The sequence below is a fragment of the Catharus ustulatus genome, chromosome 3, assembly GCF_009819885.2.
Source record: "Catharus ustulatus isolate bCatUst1 chromosome 3, bCatUst1.pri.v2, whole genome shotgun sequence".
NCBI classification, from domain to species: Eukaryota; Metazoa; Chordata; class Aves; order Passeriformes; family Turdidae; genus Catharus; species Catharus ustulatus.
In genome coordinates, this window is record NC_046223.1 from 42,171,180 (window position 1) to 42,196,306 (window position 25,127).

Consider the following 25,127-nt stretch of genomic DNA (forward strand, 5'->3'; position numbering starts at 1 on the left):
ATTACATAGAAAGGTTAATAAGAAAAAACAAACCCAAACAAAGCAAAGGAACCCATTGAGTGAGGCCACCCAGCTGCCCAAAATCTAAAGTAAACAGCTGGTGCTTTGAATAAAAACACATCCTCATTTATGATAATATTTCATCTAGAATATGTTGGCCTGCTGGGTCTCATTGGCTTCTCCACATATCCACTAAAGTACAGTAGTCTCTTTCCTGCTAACATGTTCATCTTACTGAATCACAAAAACCTCAGTCTCTTTCTTCTTTTATAGCTTGGTTGACTTTGGAGAACTTTCAACATCAAATTTTTAAAGTAACCACAAAAGGGCTTCTCTTTGTAGAATCTGGTCCTGGAACGTGCGGCACGTAGAGCACGATGAAGTCGTAGAGCTTATACTAAAATATTATTTCTGTCAGTCCTGCGGAGGAGCTACTGTGCCAAGCTCGTTGCAGTGGGCTGGGGATGTTGCTTCTCTTCAAAGCCAGCCGCAGCTTCCCAGCCATAGGTGACCAGCACTAACAACACACCCTGAGCCCTGCCTTCCTTGGCAAATGCAGGGATGGGGCAGTAGCTCGGAGCACTGACCCTTTGCCATCTCACAGCAGCAGCTTGCAGAAGCCAACATGACCAGTGGGTGCCTGGAGGCCACCATGTGTGGCTCAGGATTGACGGGGGAAGTCTGTATCTACCTTATGCAGCCCTGGATACACAGGGATCTGCACTACGATGGCCGCTTCTCCTAAGTGCCTAGAGATATGATGTGACCAAATGTTTTTCTGTGCTTCAGGTGCCCTTGTGGGGGTTTTTTTGAGAAAATTGTTTTAGTTGAGTATAGTTTGTTTTCTGTTGTTCTTCTGTCTCTAAACTCTTCAAGTATGGCATAAAATAAGTTTGTGCCTGGTGTGACTTTTACTGAAATCAGCCAAATCTAAGTCATAAAGAACTTGCCTTTTATCTCATGCTTGCTTTTGCTGACTGCAACGTTGTGGAACCAAGCCTGTGGCCCATCATGAGAGTTATTAATGGTTGTGCTGTTACAGAGCAATCAGTGACCAGGCTATGATACCCAGTCATAATTTATACCCCCACCTAAAAACAATTGTTTAGGTGTTGTATCTTCAATGATTATTGAAGGCAACACAGTGAAAGAAAAGGGTAGGCACTCTTATCTCATTTGTTTTAAACATTGCAAATCTAGGAAAAATCATAGTGTGTTTTTTCTTACAAGTTTACTTCATTCTCTGTATTTATTTCACTGTGTGTGCCAGGTCTTTGCCTTGGATTGATGATATTTGCACTACTTCCTTTAACAGGAAAAGAAAATAGATAGTATGAGATAAATTATCTATATAAATTTATGTCTAATTATTCTGATGTTGTGCTCATTGAACAGTGGAACTGGACTTTTTTCCAGGGATTCTGGATTTAATTCCAAATGTGAAATATGACTTCCAGAGGCCCAGAGAAATTTTGGGGGGGTATTGCCTAATTCTATACCTAAGAAAATGAGCTAACTTAGCATAGATCGGACAAATCTACTTCTGTAAGACCAGAGATTCTAGCAATGTCTAAACCTATGCCTTTTCTTCCAAAGTATGGAGATATAGAAATGTCTACTCCTTCAAGAGCTGATCTACAGTATGTCTGGACCTGCAAGGCTGCAGCACTTTCAGGACTGCATTACAGCTTTTGGCTTGAATTTTCCTCTTTATCCGCCTGAAAATGTCTAATACAGTTGTTTGTGCAGCTCAAAACTCAGAGTAGTATAAGGAGAAGAGCAGTTAAGTGGAAATGCTGAGGTTCTCATTCAAATTGTCAGCTTTGTGGTGTGATTTTTCCTGCCAGTCAGTTAAATATCTTTCCTGTTTCTTTACTTCTTAGGACTGTTGAAAATGCATCTGAATTTTTGCATCTAGTCAACAAAGGCCTACAGCTGAGAGTCACACACCCAACACTGGTGCACGCTCACTCCTCTCGTTCTCATCTGGTAGTGACACTGACCATAACCACAGTTGTCTTTGGAGATAACTTTGGTAAGTAGGATGTTACTAAAATACATCTAGAGGCAGTTGTTTTTACAAAACCAGTCTGTGGACTGGGAGGTTTTCATATTGTTTTTATTTCCTTTTTCCAATGTTTGATACGTTCCCTCAGTTCTTTTCCATTTTTATAATGTCTGTGTTTCTTCTTAAATAAAGACCATTTTCATGTTTGAATGCTACTTTCAGTTTCATAAAATGTTAGCACTTTTCTTTGTATGGCTTGACTTACAGAGTTGTTGAAGTTTTATTGCATGGGGCAACTAATGAACAAGTATTATCAGAAAGTCATAAGGTATAAGATAGTAAAGATCTTGATAAGGTAGATACAAATATAAAGCAGTTAAATCACTTAGAATGAATAATTACATGTCATACAAAGTTTGTGGTTAAGCTAACCATAAATTTTAGGGATCATCATATGCTTTTGGTTGAGAAAGAATTAAATTTATTTACTCTCTGCCTTGCAAAAATGTCCTTTAAATTCAGACTCTTTTGAACTTTTAATAATAGGCCACTGTATGAAAAGACAAAATACTTGCCCTATTTATTATGGCAACATTGATATGTCTACTTTTCACTACCACACCAAGACTTACCAGTTTTCTTGGTTGAGGAACAACTTTCTTTTGGGGCTCTTGGGGATAACTTTATTTTCTTTTGCTCACGTTATAATTAGGCTCTCTGCTTTCAGTGCTGTGGTCCATCTCCTCCACACACTGCAAAAACAATATGATTTTAAAAAGCGGGAAATATTTAACATTTTTTTCCCTTAGATTGCTATCAGAAATTAAACCAACAGTATCAGCAAAGCAGAACAAACAGTGCCCTCTCTTACCTATGGGCCTTGCCAAAAGACACAGTTACTTCACAAGCTGCAGCTCCAGCATTCCCAATGTTAACTCTAGCCAGCTCCAGATTCTTGTCAATTAGACTGATGGTACTTTTCTAAACTCAGTGCTTGCACCATTAGCACAGCAGCCATCTTGTCTCGTTCAGAATTCCCTTTGCCACTTCTAATTGCAGCCACTCCACCGTGCCATGTTGCCTGGCAGCAAACCCCTGCAGAAATGTCTGATTGTTATTGAATGCAGACTGCCAGCTTTTGACTCACAGCAAATGGGTGAAGATGGGCACTGTAAGGGAACAGAGCAGCACTGCAGCAGTATGTGACAGCACACTGTCTTGTTTAAAAGGAAAGGGTCCTGATTTAAAAGCCATTGTCAACTATCTCAATGTTAGATATCTTAGTCATAAATAAAAAGTTGTAAAGTCTGTGATGAGTTCCGCACCTAAAGCCAGGGTTGACAAGCCAGCACTTTTTCAGGTTTGCTTAAATATTTTAGCATTTTGCTCAGTATTACCTGTTGTTTGAGGAGAGCTGTTTCTTAATTTCATTGTCTACAACTGAAGAGGAGAACACTTAATTTGACACTGTATGGCCTGAAGCCATCTATTCTGTGTAAACCAACACAGTTGCTCTGCCTACACTGTGAAGAGCTGGCTCAGGGTTTAGCAGTAGCCTACTTGGAGAAGTACAGAGCACTGTAGTGCAAGTCAGTCTGCTCCTTAGTCAGGTTTTGCAGTTGGAAACTTTCTACTATTCCAACCAGAACTTTGTAAGCACCTAAGGAGGTCTGTTATCTCTATGACCTGCAGCAGAGTATGTGTCTTTTATTCTTTTGTTCTTTCAGAAAGAGACATAAAGAGATAGATTAAAACAAAAACACTAAGAAAAAAACAAAAAACAAACTGCTTTGTGAAATCAATTTTGCACATATTCCTGCTAAGCTAATGTGAAAGCAGCTTTCCCAGAGAATTTTTGTCTCCTTCCCAGCACAGAGAGAAAGCCAGATGCTTCTGCTGAGGAATGATACTTAGTAGATAGCCAACCTGAACAAATGGGGATCACAGTATTGAGGCTAACAGCTTATCATGTGGCCATCTTGAAGTGGGATATGAGGACTAAAGGAAGTCTAGGGAGAACAGCATATAGAAGAGACTGAATAAGCATTATCTTTTTGCCAGAGCACCAGCAAGTGATATTTCAAATACATAGAACCAGTTTTCAGAGTACTGCTTCCAAGCATCCAAAATTGTATTTTGGTTGCACTCAGTCTAAAACCTGTTTTAAAAAGCCTCTTTAAAGTCCTTACTGACTTCCATTTCTTGTTTTATGCACAGATGTGTGAACAATGGGGATACTGGATACAACACAATCTACACCAAAGCTTGTTATCAAGTGGTACAATCAGTTTGATGAGTAAAATTTTAAATAACGTAGAAAAAGTCATTCAGCCCGCCTGTGCTGTGAATTCTGGCTTGTACATTGTTTCTGTTAGAATAGCCTTAAGCAGCAGATATTGTACATCCCCTACTGATGCACCACTTTGTCCCCATTTAAATTTTCAGTGTCAGTGAGAAGCTCTCTTTTGTTTTTTTCCATTAACCAGGTACTTCATGGGAAGATGAACAAACCAGTCAGAGACTAAATAAAGAGGCGTCCTGCACCTTTCCACAAAAAATGAGAGACAGTAAATCCACCTCTTCTTCCAGAGCCTCTTCACCAGTGCAACTTGAAGCAACTGAGAAAATGAAGCAAGTTAAAACCAGACTGCAGCTGGTGGACCTGGCTGGGAGTGAGTGTGTTGGTAAGTGAAAGTATCTGTGGGCATGGATCCTCACAGATCTAGGTTACAATAAATGCTTTAGTTCTTCATGGAAGGATACATCTACCCTGCTCTCACACAGGGGTGATTTGAACCCACAGATCCTGGCATAAACAAAATTTTGAGGGCTGATTGATCCAGTTTTACACTGGTATAATTTAACTGAACGTATAGCTGTATAAGCTTGAAATAAGCCCAGGACAGTTACCTATATCATAGAGACACAATTTGTTCAGACTGCTTTTATTAGGCCTGTTTTTCTACTCTGAAAATTAGCATGTCTTCGGTACAGAAATGTTTAAAGGGCATAAATTATTTAAATATTAGAAATATCTGTAATAATTGATATCACCATGTGTGGATTTTTCTGCTTTATTGTGGAAAATGTCTTGGAGGGAATTAGTGTTGAAAAGATAATGTTGTTTTTATAGTTTCTTCAAAGCATTTTCCTCCTGCCTTCTCTGTGCACACAATAATTTCAAAAACTTGATTATTTCCTAAAGGACAAGTTTTCTTACCAAGAAAAACCATGCAGCCAAATGTATCATTCCAGAAATAATGTTTTGAAAAGTGAACCAGTATTATGAAAGAGTCTTTTACTTTAGTGCCAAGAATTCTTGCTGTTGCTCACTGTTAAACTTTTGTTCTACAGAGAAACCTAATATAATACATTATTTTTTCATTTGCTCTAAATGCTGAAAACATGTAATTGAGCAACAGGGTGTGTGTTTGTTCTCTCAGTTAAACCAGGACAAATGTTTCCTTGGTTTGGGGCTCGGCAGGCCAGATCCTCCAGTGAAGCCAGAAGTGCTGTGCTCACATCAATGTCACTGGAGCAGCACACTGACCTCTGTCCATCAGCTGTGCTGGTGGACATACTCTGCTGAAAGTGAGGGCAGTGTTAACTTGTAATTGTTTTAAAATCTGGGCAAATCTCAGTGAGCAGCAGTGCCTCAAGCTTTGCACACACATCAGCATCCTACCCTGTTGGCTCTAAAGGTAGCCTGGGTCATTTGCAGCATTTAGAAGCCAATTGGTCCCTTTTTAGCAAACTATGCTTCACTTTGAAAATTCAGCTAAATGCTTTGTCAAAGTTCATCTAACCAAATGCAGATAATCAGCAGTTTAAACATGTACCCCCTCCCCTATTTGCAGCTTTCTCCTTTAGGGGAGATAACTGTTATCCCAGGAGTCCACTTTTCCTTGATACGCAAGAACCCTGGGGATGGCTGTACGTATAATGACCCCAGTAAAGTTATCCTGAGATTCAGCCTATCTTGGACTGTTATCCATCCTTTGGCAGGGTCTTCCAAAATGTTTTGCTCTGTCTCCTTCTGACAACTGGAGACTCTACAACTCCAACCTCACCCTCTCACACAGTCACAGTTCTACAGCGCTCCCTGTCCAGTCTCCTGGGCTTTTTGCTATTACTGTACCTTTCATATTTCCCTCTTGAACTCCTCCTTTGCTAGAAAATGCTGGCCTAAGTGGAAAACAAGATCTCTAGCCACTCCCTGTACCTGTCTAGAGATAGTAGAGTAGGCAGTGGAGGAAGTTGTTGGCCTCATCTGATCATCCCACTGGTATTAGCTCTGCCTGACATGGATCCCGTGCTCTTGGTGAGGAGAAGTGAATGTGGGTGCATCTGTACCTCATCCATATCCTCAAGAAAGCTTGAATTTGAATAATGTGATGCTAAATGCTAATAGCGAATTTCTCTTCTCCAAATGGCAAAGGAATTACTCTTAACTGCACCCTCATCCAGACTGATCAAAGAGTTGAGCTTGCAGCACCTCTTTGAATTGGTGCAATGTGTTGCATGGACCAGACCTTTACAGTGTTGCTCAGGAGCAAGCAGCATAACTACATCTAACTGTGCTGAGTGGGTGATAGAAGGGCATTATTTTCCTTTAACCATCTCCTTACAGCAATTTGTGCCATAAAACACCACTCCACAGGCTTTGGTGCGCACAAATACTTCACACTTCTGCCTGTTGTATAGTTTTTCTTTCTTGTGCCATCAGTGCCTCTCGTCTTTTTCCTAAGTGATACAGATAGGACAGCTAATGATTATAAAAAATGGTGGAATAAGACAGGCTTCTCTTGGAGGCCATTGTGGACTCAGGTTTTCAAAAGCAGTGTTGTCTTGTCTGGTCTTAAGGTGTTCCTTCTTTCTTGGTTCCTTGTTCTTAATACATATGGAGCCAAAAATGCATTGTACATTTGCAGAGATCAACTTTAACATGAGATGCTTTGGACCATTTGTAGACATTGAATATTCTTTCCTCCACGTTACAGTTTTGAAGTAGTTTTGCTTAGTGTTACCAGTGCCTTTTTCCATGCTGTTCCAGGTATGTCTGGAGTGACAGGGGCAGCACTGAGAGAGACCTCCTTCATTAACCGCAGCCTGTCTGCCCTGGCTGACGTTCTAGGGGCAATAGCAGAGCAGCGATCTCACGTACCCTATCGGAACAGCAAACTTACACATCTGCTTCAGGACTCTGTAGGTGAGGGATTTTTCTGACTCTTGTTCAACAGTATCTATTTCTTCTCCTGCTTTTTCCTCTGTTTTGCTGTGTAAAACTAGAAGATTATCTTATACTCCTTGCTTGAATATGGCCTCTATTTCAAAGACTATCTCAGGAGAGTGCAAGTACACAATGGCAGTTCTGAGCTCCTCAATTTGGCTAAACCTTGCTGTTTCCAAAGCTCAGTTGAAGAACAGCATCTCAATAGGATCATGTAAAGGGTAAAAATTGCATTTCACTGGTGTTTCATGTCAGGTACAGGTTAAAAGTTAAACTTCAATCTTTATTACTACAGGGTATAATCACCTACTTGCACATTCCTTAACATTGTGCTCTGTAGCAGCAAGACAAAGGAGGAAGACAAGACATGGCAATGTGCTCCAACTTTCTTTTGTGTTGGGGTCGTTTCTTCCTCTTTATCTCTTTATCTCTTCATCTACACAGAAGCAGTTTTAAAGCAAGTGTTACTCCTGCAATAATGTCAGATTTGTGTGTATGTGTGTAGTATGTTAGTCCATTTTTCTTCAGCCAGAAAATATCAGCCCTTATGCTTTTAACCTCCAGTTAAAGGCATTAACAGTGAATGACATAACAGTTCTTCAGAGTTTCTGAAGTACTATGAATTTTTTTTGCTTAAGCTTTGATTTTCACTTAGTACTGGAATCCCTACTGTGAAAAGGAAAAGCCAGAAAGAAGTGAGAGCTATGTTGTATGGGTGCTGAGCCTGATTTTAGCCAAGTTTGGTGAAGTGCTGAAAATGGCAATTTCCTCCTTTGTTTAATCATTGTCTGTAAACTTCAAGTCCGTTTTGTTTTATTGTCACACAAGCCATTTTGCCATTACCCCAAATTTACAACTATTTGACAAAAATCAATGGTAACCCATGCTCACTGTTGTGTAGATCAGTATGGTAACAGTGTATAACTTACTGAAAATCATGAGGTAAATATGTTTTGCCTTTCCCCTGCTTTTAGGAGGTGATGCTAAACTCTTGGTGATGCTATGCATCTCTCCTGGCCAAAAGTACTTAACAGAATCGCTGCAGTCTCTGGGATTTGGAACTCGTGCTCGGCAAGTTCAAAGAGGACAAGTCAAGAAAAAAACTTTCCCTGTGCCGAGTAAAGGAAAATAAAACCTAAGACTCCTGTGGATTTAAATATCCTTAATGAGTTCCTCAGATCGAAATGTATATTGTTGTCCTTAGGCCATTCTTTTAGATATCAACTGCCAGATAAAAGAAACAATTCTCAACAGGGCATTAGTAAGCAATAAACCTGCTAATGATGTTCCTCCTCCAAAGATAATAGCAAGTATTGACAACAGCTACCCACCATGGTGGAATGGTAGAGAAATAAACTGAGCTTTAAGATGTGGCCATGGTGATGTGTTTCCTTAGTCAACAGGGCCCCAATTTAGCATGGTTTGCTTCCGAAAGGCCAATGTGCATTCTGTCTTCTCAGTAGTCTTCTCAGTCTTCTTCCAGTGCTTCAAAGCAGCAAGTGAAATACTTCCTCCTGGATGAGGCACATCATTTTTTTATTGCTCCTCTATCTAGCATGGATGGGGTCATTCCTAATGCACTAGTGACAGGTAGGAGTGTAAGGGAACCCATCAGCTGTACTGAATGGAGTTTTGTTCTCTCGTTTTAGGTAGGAAATAATGGCATTAGTGAGATGGAGAAAAATGAGTAAGGTTATATCTGTTATCCCTCTGGAATGTAGCTTAGAAAGCAAATGAGGGATTACACAACTTTCTGAAAACACACTTAAGTTAAATAGTTGGAATGAGTCCCAGCTCTGCTGAGTTCATTAGACCCACAGCTTTGCCTGTTTGGGGGGTATTTTTGCTCCATGAATGCTGAGAGGCCCTAAACTAAGATCCTAATGGGAACCAACTTGTACAGCTGTTGTAGTAATCTGGCCTATGTTTAACTTGCATTTCTGAAGCAAGTTAAACACATCACAACCTTGAAGCTGTGCCTGCAGATTAAGAAAGGACAACCACATGAATAAAACACCAAACAGCAGCTGGTGATATGTTGTTTGTCACCTGCAAGAGGCTTTCACCCTTTTACACCAATGGTGAGACAACATCATGTTTCAAAGAGGTTTAAGCAATGTTAGAGGTGAGAAGTAGGTCCAAGATGAACAACTCTATGCTCAGCAGAGGCCTCAAGAGCCTCTCCTAATTTTTTTCCACCAGCAATTACTCTGCCCCTAGACTGGGAGAGAGGTCATTGTTAGGTCACTGCAAGAAGGCTTAAATTGCAGTGGCCTGCCCCAAAAGCTGAAGTTTACAGTATTCCGAGTCACTTAACCTTCACAAGCACAAATATTTATCCAGAGATTATGTAGCATACTATTATTGGAATTTTATCCTTGAATATATAACAGCTGCTGTGTTGCTTGCAGTGCTCTGGTGCTCAGAACATAAGTATCTAACCAGAGAGCTGTAATAACACTTGCTTTTCTAAATTATGTCATGAGGGTAAAAAATGCCTTAACTTTACCTGATTTCAGCAGTAACAGAGGAGTAGAAAACAAATCTGGCCACGAGAATTTAGGAAGCTGAGTGGCCACTAAAGCAATCTCAGGTGAGAAAGTGTCAGAGCGAGGAATGTCAGCCAGTTAAACAAAATGCAGGAGCAACTTCAAGTTTACCTTAGACAGCTACTAAAGCAACCTGGATTACACCTCAAAGAGAGGTGAAGTAACAACGGCTGATTCCATCAGCAGTTATAAGTAAGTTCAAGTATTTTAAAGATTTGATGTTTTTAAGTGTTACACAGAAGTGCAACTTGCCATGAGTTGTACTTTTTCTTTTTCTGAAAAACTGCCCTTCAAAACTTTGGGATTATTTATAATCTTGGTTGTAGGAGAACAGCAGCAATACTTATTATTGAAGCAGAGAAATAAACCCCTCAAATAAAAGCAAAAAGGTTAAGTTTCTACATTAACATTAACTCTGCCAAAGTTAGAATATGCAGCATTCCCTATTCTTGTTTTCCTTGTCAGCATAGCATATCGCTCACTGTTTGACCTGCACAGCAGAGCGTACAGGATATGCAGGGCAGCAGGGTTAACATTTTGTTCTAACAACTTTCAGGTTTGGAATTTCCTGGGTTATAGAGATGTGATTGCTCAATCCCAGTGTCAGAAGGGAAAAAGGGTAAAAGTTGTAAGGGTGAAATGGCTTTACTCCCATGTCTAAGCTGAATTGTGTTCTGTCCCAAGAGTCGCTCAGGCCTGCCAAAGGAGAATATTCAGACATGTAACTGATGTCTTGGGGAGCAAGCAAAACAGCATGTGCAAGGCCCTATACTTCTTTGCTGTCATTTTTCAATGTTTAGATCTTTCATGCTTTGAAATTGCATCTGTTTTAGAAAAGCAGGTGTGACAGATATTCACAGAGCTGACCTCAAGGTTTCCCTCCTTGACTAAAGCCTAGCCTGATAAACCAGTCCTCACTATCTTGGCACTGGAAAGCTGAGACACACATACCAACACTGGGAGAAAGAAAGAAAGAAAAGTCATGTTTGAATGCATTTTGAAATACTGAGCTAGAAGGACATAAGCACCAGGGAAAAGGTGGTTGTTGTTAAGAGTGCCCATGTAGTCTGTATGCTGAAACAGCTTTGCTCTCTGCGAGGGCAGGGGCACAACCAAATGAGAGTAAAAACAACATAAATCAGAAGATCCTTTCAGTGAAGTTCATGAGTGCATAAGGCAGCATTCATCTGGTGTGTTGGGGCACTGAAGCTGGAGCACACTCAACCCTGCTTCAGACGAGTCTCACAGTCACTGTCTCAGAGTACCGCTCAGTATAGAAGGGTGCTGTTTTCCTATCCATAATCCACATGCCTTGGTGGCAGTCCCACTGCTGGGCTCTCATTCTTCTCGACTTTCTCCTGTGACATTTCAGTGACTGCTCACTTGTGTCACACCTTGCACTGTCCCCTGGCTGGCCCTAGGAAGTAGGTACACATCCACATGATGCTGTAAGGCACCACAAACACCAGCTACCCATGGGACTGACCTTCAGGAGCTCCTCTTGAATTTATGCTGCTGCCTTCTTCACCCTGTAGAGAAGCTGAGCAAATAATTTCAGCAACAGTATCCAGAAACCTCCAGCTCTTTCTCAAAGAGCCTGCCCACTGCAGAAACCACAGCAAACAAGAGAATTTGCTCTCGTGAATACTTTTAGTACTCAGCATCCTGGTTTAGCATCCAGGTGGCCAAGGAGACAACAGAGTGAAGCTAGACCGGCACAGGCCCTGCCTGGGAGGCCCAGGGTCTCAGTCATGCAGATGTACCCCAGAGCACCTTATTTAAAAGTGGAAGCTGCTTCCATGCTCCTAACCCACAGACCAAGCATCCTCCCAAGCATCATCCAAAGCAGAAACTTTGGATCCAGTTCAAAGACAAATGTTTGAGCTCCTGTCTCTCCCAGTACATGTGAATGCTCTGGCTTGAAGGTCATTCAGCAGATCTGGAGATGAGACAAAGAAAATGGGACTCTGCCAAACCAATCCCCAAATCCTAATAGCAGCAAGTGCTTGTCTATGGTAATATACACAGATGTGTGTACACATAAACCTACACAAAGTTACCAGAAATCTAGACTGATCTTGAATCACGCAATGACCTTTAAAGTACAAGTCCAAAATTTGGCACAAAAGTACAGTTTGTTGCCCACATTTCTCTGTGGATTTTTCATTACAGACAGAATTTATCAGCTGTGGTTGGTGGTTTGCCTTGCAGCCAAAGGAAAGGGATTAACAAGATAGATCCACTTTCAGCAATAACTCTGTCTCCCTAGTCTAGCGAGGGAGTCCAGGCAAACGGTTTAGAGCACCAACTCTCAGTTTGCCATAGCCAGGGAAAGTGATTGCTCAAGGATTTAGTAAGGATTTAGTCTCAAAGAATACACAATGGCTGTGGAGGGTTTTCACTTACGTTTTTCAGCCTTGAGCCCTGCCATGCCTGCCTAGCTCTGCAGTGCTGGTCCAACACGTGCCTTTCAGCCTCTGCAAAAGTCCCCAGTTCCCTTGCAGCAGTCAGCTTTCTGAACAGGGAAAGGCAGTATGAAATGAGGCAGAGCAGATCGCAGAGCACAGGAGGAGGTCTCCATCAGTTCTCTGAAGAGGTTTTACTTGGCACCTGCAAGATACATTCTTTGTGCAAGGCAGTTTACCATTTTTTAGCTTTCATTGCTAAACCCACACTGCAGTTCACAGCACTCTGCACTGCCTCCAGACAAGCCCTTAATCTTCCCTCATCATTTAGGAACACTCTTATCAGCAGAGGCCAAGAAAGCACTGTGATCCACCATTGCTTAAGAGAGCTGTATATCATCACAGGGTTAAAACAAACCAGTAATTAAACCAGCCAGTGCCTTTTGCTCACTCTTAAACAAAACCTTGACCTATGCTGACGTTTGAAAATTATATATTTAATTTCCATGTGCGGCTTCATGATTTGGCAGCAGCCACACCACAAAGAGAGCCTGCTTTTAGCCAGGCTAGAAAAACCATAATCAGCACTGGAAGGTTCACAAAAATGTTTAATTTGTTATTAAATTGCTGATTCCATTTATGAAGCACTTTTCCAAACCCTTGCAAAATGCGAGGAACAGGCAGAATGAAGCGGTTACTGGAAAAAGCTTTTGGCCCTTGCTGTGAAGAAGCAGTAGCAAGCTGATGGGCTTGCTAGTCCCTTCCAGCCAGAAGAGGCAGCAGCATCTGCTCATGGAGGAGCACACAGACCCAGAGTGCAGAGATGCCAAAGGTTCTGCAGCCTTTCCAAAACCAACTTGGCATTTGAACAATTCGCCATAGCCCCAACCAGATCAAAATGCCACATATCATATAATGGAGGGCAAAAGGGGATCTAATTGAAGGGCATGAGAGTGAGGATACACTGCCTACAACTATTTTTACATCCACTTTTATCAAACCAGGTTTTATCTTGCAATGCATCTTCCCCTTTTAATTTTATTTTTTAAAAAATCTCAGATTAAGTTTGAGCCTTCTTGAATTCATGCTAGTGTCTCATGAGATTATCCACAGATTTGCAGGTCTTAAGTTACACCTCTGCTCATTTCCCTGGGGAATCTCAATAAAGTCAAATCATCATCCCCTTCTTCTCCTAGCTCCCCTGGCTTCATGCTCACAAGTATCTCCTCCAACACATATCCCTCTTACTCTTTCTGTTACATGAAATTGCTATCCTGGCTGGGATGAGTCAGTGCCCAGCAGCTCACTTAAAGGCAGCACCAGGAGTGGTTTTCCTTTTCATTTTCCTCTGGACTTTGCTAATTACTTGTGTCCCTCTACTGCATCAAACAAGACAAAACAAATAAATCAAAGGCACCACCAACAAAAAAGCCCCACCCCACTACTATAAAAAGTTTTGTAAGCCACACCAGAAGCTTTGAAGTTCCAAGAGACACAAGATAATAGCTCCTCCCTCACTTCAGATGCCTGGGTTTTTTGTAGCATGAGCCTCCTCCACCTCCTTCTGAGCATGCACATGTACACAGAGACTTTGCCCACCACATTCTCTGAACTGTCATTTTAAATTATACAAGCTCTAGGTAAAACCACGCAACTCAATTCAGAAATGGGAGCATTTTGCAGGACAGCTGATACACTAGTGAGCGCTGCTGCTTTAGGTTTTAGTCCTGGGCCTCCAATAATTCCAGCCTTTTGGCCAAGCAGCACCAATGTTCTCATACTGTGCATTACACATGTTCTGCTAAGTTTTGTTTGCATTTGAAATCCTTTCCTCCTGACCCATGTCCCACACCCTCCCCAAGGCAGTGTGGGTAGATGCACGCAGTCATCCATGTGCTACCTAGAAAGAAGGTAGGTGAGAAACCCATGCTGCTGATGGGCTCTGCTGCCAAGGCTGAATCCATGGAAAATGGTTAGCAATATTTACCATGCCAATGTTCAGTGTCTCCTAATGCAACCAGGCCTAGGCAGTCAGATCTAACAAGTTATTTCATAGTGTCTGACCTGCAGAAGCACTTGCCAACAGAGACTGGACAAAGTTCACAAGAGTCACTCCAGTACTGCAGTACTACAGTATCACGGGACACCTCGTGGGGATGGCACAGGCCTCAGCCCAGAGGGACAACAACCCAAGTGTTGGGAAGGCACCATGCAATGCAACAGCCTCTGCCTGGGCTATCTCCAGTGAAGACAAGGGGCCATAAAGGGACAGCCCCCACTGATGCTGCCTTATGGAGAGATGTGCCTTCCACTGCCCTCCCAGTGTCCATTCAGAAGAAAGGCTGACTTCTGCTTCCTTACCAGAATCCTGTTTACCTGCTAGATTTGGCATAATACTTGCAACAGCGAGGGGCAGCATGTGACTGTGATGCCTGAACACAAGAAGCTGTACCTATGCGTACAGCAGCATTAGATCTTTTGTTTGCCCATGGGAACAAGCAGAGAGGACTTCTGATGGACACACTGATGTGGGCACCTCCTGGCTGGAAGAAAGTCACAACAGCCACTTTCAGGACATGGGATGCAAGCAATAGACCTACAGCTTTCCAGCACAAGTGGGTCTATGTTAAACCTTCATAAAGACCTTAATCCCATAAACCCAGACACATCAAAATGCCACAACCTTTGCAGTCCCAGCTGCATATCATGAGCTCAGCTCCTCTGGCATGCAGACAAAAGGGAGAATAATTGGTGAGTAACAAAACTGTTAAAATGTGTAGTTGCATGGGGACATGGAGCAGAGGACAATAAGCAAGCTACCTGCACAGTCCTAGGAAGGGTCCTGAAGTACTGGTAAAGAAACCTTCCCTCGTCAAGTTACACAGCAGAAAAATGCAAGACCTGGGGAAGCTGAGCACACAGGTAGTGCTCCTGATCCTCACATCACCAGGACTGCACCTAGTCCGGTTGTGGACCTTGTATGAGCTTAGAAGCAGCTACAGGCCATATTTAGGCCAACAAAGCAGCTGCTCTCTCCACTCACATTTCTCCATCCACCTCCTCTTGCTGGATGTAAGTACCCATGCTCGCTTCTGTCTCTCCTGAAGTGAGCCCTGTACTTCCATGCCGTGGTGAGGTGGTCCTTCTGCAGAACATCCCTGCCAAGCCAGGGAAGGGGCAGTGCCACTGAGGACATCTCTGCCTGTTTGCAGCAAGTCTGGTGCTGCACAAGGCAGGAACAACTGCCTTTGCCCAGGACATCTTTTTGGAGAGATCAGCCAAGCACAGAGGATCCCAAAACCCCCAAATGGTCTGGGAAAACCAGGAAAGGTTACACACTACAAGACTAGGCATGGACAGCACACAGGAGTCCTGCAGCCAGGTGTGCTCTGGGCCACACACATCACAGTTACAGGGTGGTGTGGTGATGGGAAGCTTGAAGGCAAGGCAACCTCACCACAGACACAAGAAAGCAAAAGTATCCAGCCTCAAAAAAGGCCGGGGACTTTTGTGTACCATCTACTTCCCAAAAGGAGTGGAAAGGGAAAAACGGAAACGAGCAGAGAGTCCTGAGGGAATTCTGATAAGAGTAATGGCAGGCACGCGATACTGGAGATGCCATGACACTGACTCATACAAATGTTGACACACTGAAGTCCTGAAAACAACCCTGGCAGATCAGATTTCATTGGCACTTAGCACCGGGCAGCTGAGGTCCCATCCTTATTGCTGAGAATCCTGGCCAGAGTCTCAGCTTAGGCACCTGCTTTTGACAGGGCAGATCTGAGAGTCCCCTGAAGAAGGGTGCCAGTGTCTCCCACCCACTCTCACCAAGCAGCACTACCACCAGGTCAGTTCTTGCAGCTGTCCCACTGCTACATCCTGCTGTCCCCTTCACCCAGCTGCTCAGACTCCAGACAGGGCTGGATGTGTGGCCCACATCCAGACAGGGCTGCTCACAGTTTGGACTCAGTGATCACAGCACACGTGCCCTGGGAGAGGACAGTGTTGGACAATTGACATCTGTGAGGCCAAGGTCCTCTGCAGCTCAAAAGACCAGGACTGCAGACCTGTTCTCCCGAGAGAATCCCAAGCTCCAGGCAACATGAGAGCCAGAGATGTGATAAAATAAGGACAATCAGGAGTAAAATAAGCCCTGGCCTAATGATGCAGTGAGCACAGAAGACTTGCCAATATCCTGCCAAGTTACTGCTGCCCTCACCCATGTCACTACTGCCTGTAGTCTTTACAAGTTATTCCCTACAACAGTACATCCCAGGAAAGAGTCATCAGTTTCACCATTAGGACACACCAGATAGGAGGAAGGTAGAAATTCTGCAGGACACATCCCAGCAACTGACACAGCTCTTAGACTAAACAACGTTTGGAAAGACTAGGAAGCAAACACACCCTACCTCGTTACTCCAGCAAGGCTGTCCTTACTTCTCTCCTAGTCAGCTCATACACAGGACCATGACACTGAAGCCTTCTGGTCACTTCTCCCAGAGCTTCTGCTGAGCCCTTACTTGGCTCTTCATCTCAGAAAGACAGCTCATTTCCTGTGCTTTGATTGCCTTCCTCTGGAGCACCCTCCTGCTGGACCTGCTACCAGCTGCAGCAAGTTAAACACCTGAGCCACTAGGAGCACTCCTGCTGTCAGGCAGCGGAGAGTGGCTTAGAGACACCAGAAACCACTAATGTTTCTCCACGCCTGGGATGTCACCACTTCACTGTCTCTGCTGTCACTATGCCTTGTGAGTATCTCTGTTTTAACCATTCATCCTGAAATGAGAAAAAATTCTACTTGGAGCTTTGTGGGCACCTTCTTGGAGTTAGAAAGGCAGCTCTGAGCTAAGGACAGCCTCAATGTAGCAGGGCCAGAGTGGTGGCAGTCACAGCAGCTTTGAGGAGTCTTTAAAGTTTGTCAACCTTAAAGATACTGGGTTGTCCAAAAGCTCAGCTGATGCTCTGGCAGTGTCCTTGGGGAAAAGAAGTCTGTAAGAGCTCTTATCTACATCTATTTATCCTGAAAACAGGATAAAATTGACATTACGGCTGTTGAGCTCTCCCTAAGTTTGCCTAAGCTGCCCTATGTTTTTTCAGTAGTAATGCTGAAAATTTTGGAGCTCAAATGGGTTTGTGCTGAAGCAGATTGGAAAGCAATGGTTTGTACCCTCTCTATTATTTGCAGAGCACATGCTAAGCAAAGTCATATCCAGCTGCTCCCACAGTAAACCCTGCTGCTCATCCCACTGCAGGATGTGGCTATAGCTGAATGCCAGTGCTGCCAGCCAGGCTGGGCTGGGACAGGCTGGGAGTGTGGACCACTCCCCTGGAGTGGTTGCGCTCCCAGCCTCAAGGTATTGTGTAAGTGTGGATTGGATCTAGATGTTCCAAAGCACACCTGTACTTGAGGCTCTCTATTGCCCTTCTGGCATGGGCCCCTTAAGCACTCCTATTTCCAAATTCTCCCTTCAGCCAGGTATGCCAGGAAGCATTCATTGTTTTCTGTCCATCATCTCCTTGCTTTCTCCAGCTCATCCCCGCTGACCAAAGGCATTCTTTCTGACACTAGACTCACTGTCTCCTGTGCTCCACTCCTGCTGAAGCCCTGCACCAGTCAGGGCTACCACAGAGTGTGCCATGACAGGAGGGTGTTGTGCAAGAGACACCTGTGCACTGTCTCTAAGCTGTGGGCTCAGCCACTCTGCCAGCTGCTCTGCCAGCTGCTCCTGCTCCAAATTGGCTAAAAGCAAGGGCAGAAGGGCCCTGCTGTGAACAGACAGCAGCCCAGCCCTGATATTCAGCTACCCAAGGGGGCCATGGAGCTGGAGTTGGATGGTAAGCAAGTGATTGCAGGGGCACTCAGATGTCATTAAAAATTCAGTATAGAATTAAAAATTCAGTACATCTGATTTCCTGGCTGCACCTAAGGGAGATGCTCAGTGGTGCTGCTCTGACACAGCAGAGGTTCTGCAGAAAGGAAGCTCACTCCAAGTCGGAGAGAAAAGCAACCTCACTGAGCAGTATTTGGGGTTCCCTCACATCCGTCCTGTCTCCAGCCATGGCCTCTGCATGACACAGAAGGCGCAGAGCTGGCTCAGCACACACACAGCTCCATGCTGTCCCAGCTACAGCACCTCAGGGTGCAGCTGCCAGCACTCCTGGGACTTCTTTTCCCATTAAATTGGTCTGTCTTTCTTAAAACAACTTCTAAGAGGGAAGGAAGATTCTGAACTTGTATCAGCGTTTCACAGCTAAATTATCCCGTGCCAAGGGTCACCATTGGCTAAAGGGCATCAGTTTTCTCCCCAGTGCAGTTTGTGGGTACACATCCCTCCCTGCAGGAGCAGGTTCCCGAAACATGGAACCACTCCATACGCTTTTTGTGCGGCATTCAGCGAGGACCCGACGGCCACCGCTGGCTTTGGGCTCAGCTCACTCAAGCACCCAGGGCTGCCCCGTCCCAGGGGAGACGGTCAGCCCGGACCCCGCAGGGTGCTGGCAGAGGCTGCCCGAGGTGAACCGGCACCACTTGGCCAGCGAGCTGCCGGCCCCGGCCCGCCCGGAGCCCCCGGCACCCGCGGCCCGGCCCTGAGGGACCCCTGAGCGCCGCCGCGCTCCTCGGGCGCCCCCGCGCGGCCCTTGGTGCCCCATGGCCTCCCCTGCCGCCACGGGCCGGGCAGAACTGCCGGGGGACACCATGGCTCCCCTCCTCCTCCCCCCGCCCCAAGGGGTGGGCATCCAGGAGAGACATGAAGGCAGGAGCCGGGCCTTGGGCACCACGAGCCCGGGAGAACACTCCAAGAAAGGGGGGTGTCAGAGCAGGGGCTCCGAGGTAGAGAGGCAGAGCTGCTAGGAGAAGCCCGGGCAAAGTAAGCAGGAGCCACCGTAGCCAGACAGAGGGATCCCCACCGTGCTGGTGGGCGAGGAGCCACAGCTTTCCAGTGAGAGGCTCTAGGACCAGTTCTTGCTCAAAAATGTTCAGACTCCTAGAACACTGTATCAGCCTTCAGTGTCTCAGACTTGCTGCCAAGAAATCCATTGAAGAACTGCTCTCGCCTCACCCAAAACACCTGGGTTGTTTGACCCATCAGCTTTAGCACACACCTTCAGGCCTTACCTCCACACAGTTCCTGCAGCTGGCATGCCTCAAAACAGATCCAGTGTAGTGACCACACTACACTCATCCCACACTGCAGCACTTGACAGAACCCACACAAGATTTACTGGCACCGTGAGAAGCCTCATCTTCTGAGACAGACTCATTTCATACATTTTGGTCAGCAGCAGTCCATCCTAGAGGGCAAGAAAGTGCTATTACTTGTCAAGCAAAGAAACAAAGAGAAGTGACCAAATCCTTCAAATTTGTGTAATTTAATGTTGATCTGTTATTTAGTTTTTTCTCCATACAAGGCTCCATGTATAATCAAATCACCTTCTTCCAGCATCCCCAAGCCAAAGTTGGATGAGTTTCTAAAGTCTTTGAAAATTTGTATACTGGAAACATAGCAGGTACTGGAAAAAAATATGAAGTACAATAATGGAAATCTTAAGAAGAAGGGCAGCACTGCAATATCAAAGTACATAAAAAGTAAATTTCTTCCAGAGAAAAGGGCAAAAACATTTAGAAGAGGCTCCCATTGAGCAAGCTTCCTCAAGAAGAGATCCAGATACAGATCTCCTTCATAGATTTATGACCCAAGAAAAGAAAACTTTACTTTCTCCATACCAGACTCCAGGCCAGCAGGTTAGGTGACTTTGGTGGAGTGCTCTTCAGAGCACTTTGCATCCCGTGGGCTGGCAGCTGTCCTTGGATGCAGCCCCCGGGAGGATGCTGACAGGATCTCTCTACAGCCTTGGGAGTTCACACACTTGGTTTTCTTGACTAACCACCTCAAGCAGCTTAACTTGTCTCTTCAGACAAATTCAGCCCCTTTTAGTGTCCCGCTGACTCCAACCTGCTCAGCTCTGTTTTTAATACCTGACAAAGGCCCTTTGGCATTGTGCTACTGAGAATAGCAAGGAGCAACAGGAGTTGTTCCAGTGACTGCAGTGCCTCTGGCTTTGTCATCATAAACTGAGCTCATACGGATTAGTCTGGCAGCAAATTAATTTCTACAACCCATCTCAAATGGAAGACACAGTACTCCTTGCACACAAAAAAGCTACACAATTACCTTTTTTTCTATCCATACTTTATTGCAGGTGTACATATAATTATTTATATTTTATTTTAAACAAGAAAATCCTTTCATGGAAAGGAGAAACTTTTACCATTAAAATAGAGTGATTATAACAGGAATATTTTACAAATATGTACAAATATTGGCAACTAGTTTCTAACATCAGCTGATAAATGCTTATACACTAACATCTATCAAACTATCAAACCCCAAAATAAGAGATCTTCTAAATCCAAACAAAAAATAAATGTATTACTAACAGAAGCAGGTGGTTTTGTTTTGTTTTCTTTTTATACGAATACAAAAGTTGCATAATAGATATTCACAGTGCTCATAAGATATTGATTCATTCTCAGTCTATACACAAAAGTGTCTGGTCTGCCCTTCATACGCATATGTCACTTACAGTAGTGGAGGGAACTGCACAGACCATGGAGAGAAGACTGTCAGACCTGCAGTTTGCCTTCCCCACCAGCCATGAATAAATACAAGAATCCCCCTGGAATGTACAAGCAGTGGATGCACATGCAAGAGTCGGCTACACTGTTTTCAGGCATTGGTGCATTTTGTAACCAGAGTCAGCAGGATTACAGCGCTTCACCAAATCCTTTGGATGCCTGCTAACTGCAAAACCAGAACAGTGAGCTGCCCAGTGGCAATAAACACTTCGTGATGTGGTTATGCTGAAGCAGATACGGATGTGATTGTCTTTGAGAGAAGTATGCACATGGTGCACATACATTTTATGACACTTTTCAAACAACTATACTGACTGAATTTTGACCTTTTTTTCCTGTTAACAACCATTTCCAGAAGCACAAGCAACTGTACATCTGCAAGGGTGGGAGAGCAACAGGTTAGTGGGGCCCTCATTCCTGACCTCCCCCTGACCTTTTTCATGGACAGGCACTGCTGCAGTAAGAGCCACCCCTCCAGCTCTCTGGTGGCTGCAAGAGCAAGGCTCCTGCACGCCTGCAAGGCTGCTCCCTGTACTACAGCCTCCTGGATCCTGGCCAGGCCCATCTCCCATGGCTTATGGCCAAACAGGATCCAGGTAACAGGGAATGAGTGACTGACAGTGGGAGGCTTGATTGGACTGTTCAAGAGCAGCCAGCCAGATTCCCTTTACCCATTTAGATGCACTTAGAAGAATTTATTTTTGATGCAGTAAACATACCTCAAGTATGCAAAGGCATTTTGGCTTTGTTTGGAACATGGGAAAAGAGGCTACAGTGAACACACAGCTCTTAATTGTTCATTACAAAAGGAAAGAACAGTGTGATCTAAAAGGGCACAGTCGATTAAGTCATGGCTACAGTGCACCCAGCTTGGGTTTGACACTGGATTCATCTCAGAGGATGTAAAGCAGCTGATCCCACTTCAGTAAATGCAGATGCACCTGCATGGTCTGTCTCTGCATTGCACTCAGAAGTAGCAAGATGATGGACTTCATGGATTTGTTCCTTAAAGACTTACGGGAATGCAATTTACCAGACAGCTACTGAGCTTGCAAGCCCACCATCAAAAAGCAGCTCAAACCTTCCTTGTCATAGTCTGGCTTCCTTCCTTACCTGAATTAGGTTATCTTCAGCTTTTGATGACCAACACTGCACAACACACACTTTCCCAACCAGCAGAATAGTATTCCTCTGCTTCTAGAATTTGCCAGAACACACAGCTGTCAAAAGCTGGGCACAAAGCTGGGCCTTCAAGCACAAGCTTCCCAATGCTAAGAATTGGTGAGGGGAAGAAATCAAACATAAATTTATTTGTATGTAACAAGATAGCAGGATGTTTTCCACACTAAATTCTTGAATCAACCAGCATAATTATGATTATTTCCCTAGTGAGAGCCAGCCCAGCCAGATTCACCACTCTCAAGATCACCAAACAAGTACCCTTGGTCTGGCACACAAACACCCTATGCTTCCACTATCAGCCCTGCAGCACCACACACACATATTTGCATGACCTATCCCTGACTAAGTACAACACAGTCACTCTGTCTGTCCTTGCAAAGTGACTTTCTCCAGTCCCTACTTGCCTCCTAAGCAGAGGGAAAAAAGTATAAGGAACAGATTTATTAAAAAAAGAAAGAAAAGAACAACATTAAAGTATCAATCTAAGTAAGGGGTGATCATGCCTGGACAAATTCTCCAGTCACACTCCTCTCTTCAAAAGCCAGTCAGTTAATGCTCTTGCCCTCTGTACTCTCAAAAGCAGGCAAGTAATTTGCTTTATCTCCTCCCTATCTCCCCAAGGATATAATGCCAATCTGTATCACAGCAGTGGTAGACAGCTGTCAGTCAGTTCCATTTGTTGCAATAAAGAAAAATTAAAAAAAAAAAAACCACACATTGTATTTGGCTGGATGCTTACAACAAAGTAACAACAACAACAACAAAAGAAGAAACTCCTGGCAGAGCAGGTCTTGCTCCCAGTGCAGCAAATGAGCAACTCGTGTTAATTACAACTGAAGCAGGCCAGACACTTCCATACATAGCCCTCCAAATGTGCTCAGAGTATATTCTGGCCTGACAGCTGCTGGCAATGTTGCAGCAGCACAAACTGAAGACAACCAAACTATCTATACACTAAAATTAAGAGACATGGACCACAAGAGAAAGATAGGAACATGACATAGACTTTAAATTTGTGATTAATCCATTTAGACACAGTTTGCTTTACTAGTGCAGTGTCAGTTTTGGTCCACTGTTTTTGGTTTTTATGTTGGTTGTGTCACTGCCAAGGGTGCAGGCCACTTCCATTTTCTGCTCAGACAGACACTACCAATGCCAGTGTTAAGTGCTACACTCCAGTTGATTTGCCCTGTAGCCAGGTCTGCAGATGTGATGCCACTTACTGATACGGAGCTGAATAACAAAGCTTCTCACCATCTCCTGCAAGAACCAGCATGACATCACATGCGTTAATGAGGTATATATTTCCATGATGAGCTGTTTCATGGCATGGAAGAGCTCCAATCTCCTTACACCACAAACTCCTCTGGGAGCTGGTCCTCTCCCAGAAGATCCAAGGAGAGGCAGTTCATGGATCGCTTCCCGTAAAGGGCAGACTTGGTTTTGCAGTCCGCTGTGGAATACACGCAGCCGTAGACAGACAGCTTATCCTCGAGGCTGCAGCCGAAGGTGTAGCTGTGGGAGGTGTCTGAAGACAGCGTGGCACTTAGTGATGGGTGCTGGCGCTTGTACAAGCGGATGTCATCCAAACTCTGGCTGTGCTGGTCCATGCAGCTCCGGCTTTTGGGCGATCTGACCTGCCAGTTCAGCAAGACACACACAAATAAAAACAATGAGCTCAGACACAGCCTTATGATCCTGCCTATGCATGCTAAGTTTCTCAAAATTGTTCTTCCACTCTTTCAAAAGAGCCCTACCAGCCTTCTGAAGGATTCTGGCTTAAAGAAAGTGCTGTGAACAATTCAGAGATTACAAGTATATTAAGCTGTCCTGCCACATTAAGCCAGATCCTGATCTGTCTGCCCTGTGTCCTCAGTGTCCAGTACAATGGATGAAACACTTGGCAGATACTGACACCTGAATGACCTCACACTTCTTGGCAGATCCTCTCAGTTGTCCTCAAACGGACAAAGTGCACTTAACAAAAAACTACCCCAAGTGGTTGAACACATTGAGTCTAATGAACCGAAGGAAAGGTTCAGAAGGCAACCATGCAAACTAATGGGTTACAGTGTCCAGTAATTGCAACAAACAGTTTCATCTACATAACAGTGTTCCATAAAGAGCAGCAACAAATCAACAATAGTTCCCAGAGGCACCATCTTGCTACATAAGCCTCTGTGAAGGAATTATTGACCATTTGAGAACATTTCAAGCTTCAACACTTGTATTTTTTACTTGCTCTGCCTCTTTAATAATAATTTCTTAAATGCTAATATTAAGGCTAATTTCAAGAATATACAGTAATTTCACAACTATAAGGCGCACCCTTTTGACTAAAATTTTCCCCTGAACCCAGAAGTGCACCTTATAGTCCGGTGTGCCTTATATGATGGACAAAGTTGCGACATTTGCCACCCTGGAAGTGTGAGCTGTGAGCCGTGGGGGGAGCCGGCAGTGCCACAGCAGCCGGCTGGAGGCGGGCCCAGGGGCCCACGGCACTGCCCCTGCCGGGTGAAGGCAGGCCAGGGGGACCATGGCACTGTCCCTCCTGGGTCCAGGAGGGCCCCGTGGCCCGCGGCGCTACCCCTGTTGGGTCCGGGTGGGCCGGGGGCCCATGGCTGCCGGGTTGAGACGGGGCCTCGGCCAGCAACTGCGCGGGAGGAGCTGGGGGCAGAGCCTTGCTGCAAAAAAAAAGTGCGCCTTATAGTCCGGTGCGCCTTATCTGCTCTACAAAGTTGTGAATTTTGCCGACTCCCGGGGGGTGCGCCTTATAGTCCGGTGCGCCTTATGGTCATGAAATTACTGCAATTTTGAAACCAAGACACTTCTGTTGCACCACAGAAAACTTCCACCCAGTATCACTTCTCTCACGGCCATAGGAGGGGAATTAATAAAACAACCCTGAGGAAATCCTGTTCTGGTTCAGCTGTACTCCCAGAAATAGGAATATGTTGAACTGTCTGGTCAACACTAAAGAAACCCTGCAGCATTTAGTTACATGACCTTGTAAGGAAGATTTTGATAGTTTTGTAAGGAGGCACCAAGTATGGGATGCACAAAAGTGGCAGCCAGGTCTTTGCAAACATATAGACAGTCCTGTGTTGAG

General features: G+C 44.4%; 2 protein-coding genes across 5 annotated transcripts in view; one reads left to right on the forward strand and one right to left on the reverse strand.

Moving 5' to 3' along the window:
• The window catches only part of KIF25 (kinesin family member 25), an 89,205-nt gene that overhangs the window by 31,672 nt on the left and 32,406 nt on the right, over positions 1-25,127 (forward strand). The window contains exons 12-15 of one of the 4 annotated variants that reach the window (XM_033054578.1): positions 1,884-2,035; positions 4,495-4,692; positions 7,062-7,217; positions 14,249-18,752. In XM_033054578.1, coding sequence (XP_032910469.1) covers positions 1,884-2,035; positions 4,495-4,692; positions 7,062-7,217; positions 14,249-14,538 — 796 coding nt within the window. In that variant the 3' untranslated portion in view covers positions 14,539-18,752. Of the gene's footprint in view, positions 1-1,883; positions 2,036-4,494; positions 4,693-7,061; positions 7,218-8,212; positions 8,390-14,248; positions 18,753-25,127 lie in introns of those variants that run through there. The other 3 variants (XM_033054579.1, XM_033054580.1, XM_033054581.1) reach the window with 3 other exon arrangements.
• FRMD1 (FERM domain containing 1) overlaps positions 18,866-25,127 on the reverse strand; it is a 42,884-nt gene continuing 36,622 nt past the window's right edge. The window contains exon 14 of the mRNA XM_033054582.1: positions 18,866-23,655. Within this exon, the coding sequence (XP_032910473.1) occupies positions 23,368-23,655 (288 nt within the window). The 3' untranslated portion in view covers positions 18,866-23,367. The remainder of the gene's footprint in view (positions 23,656-25,127) is intronic.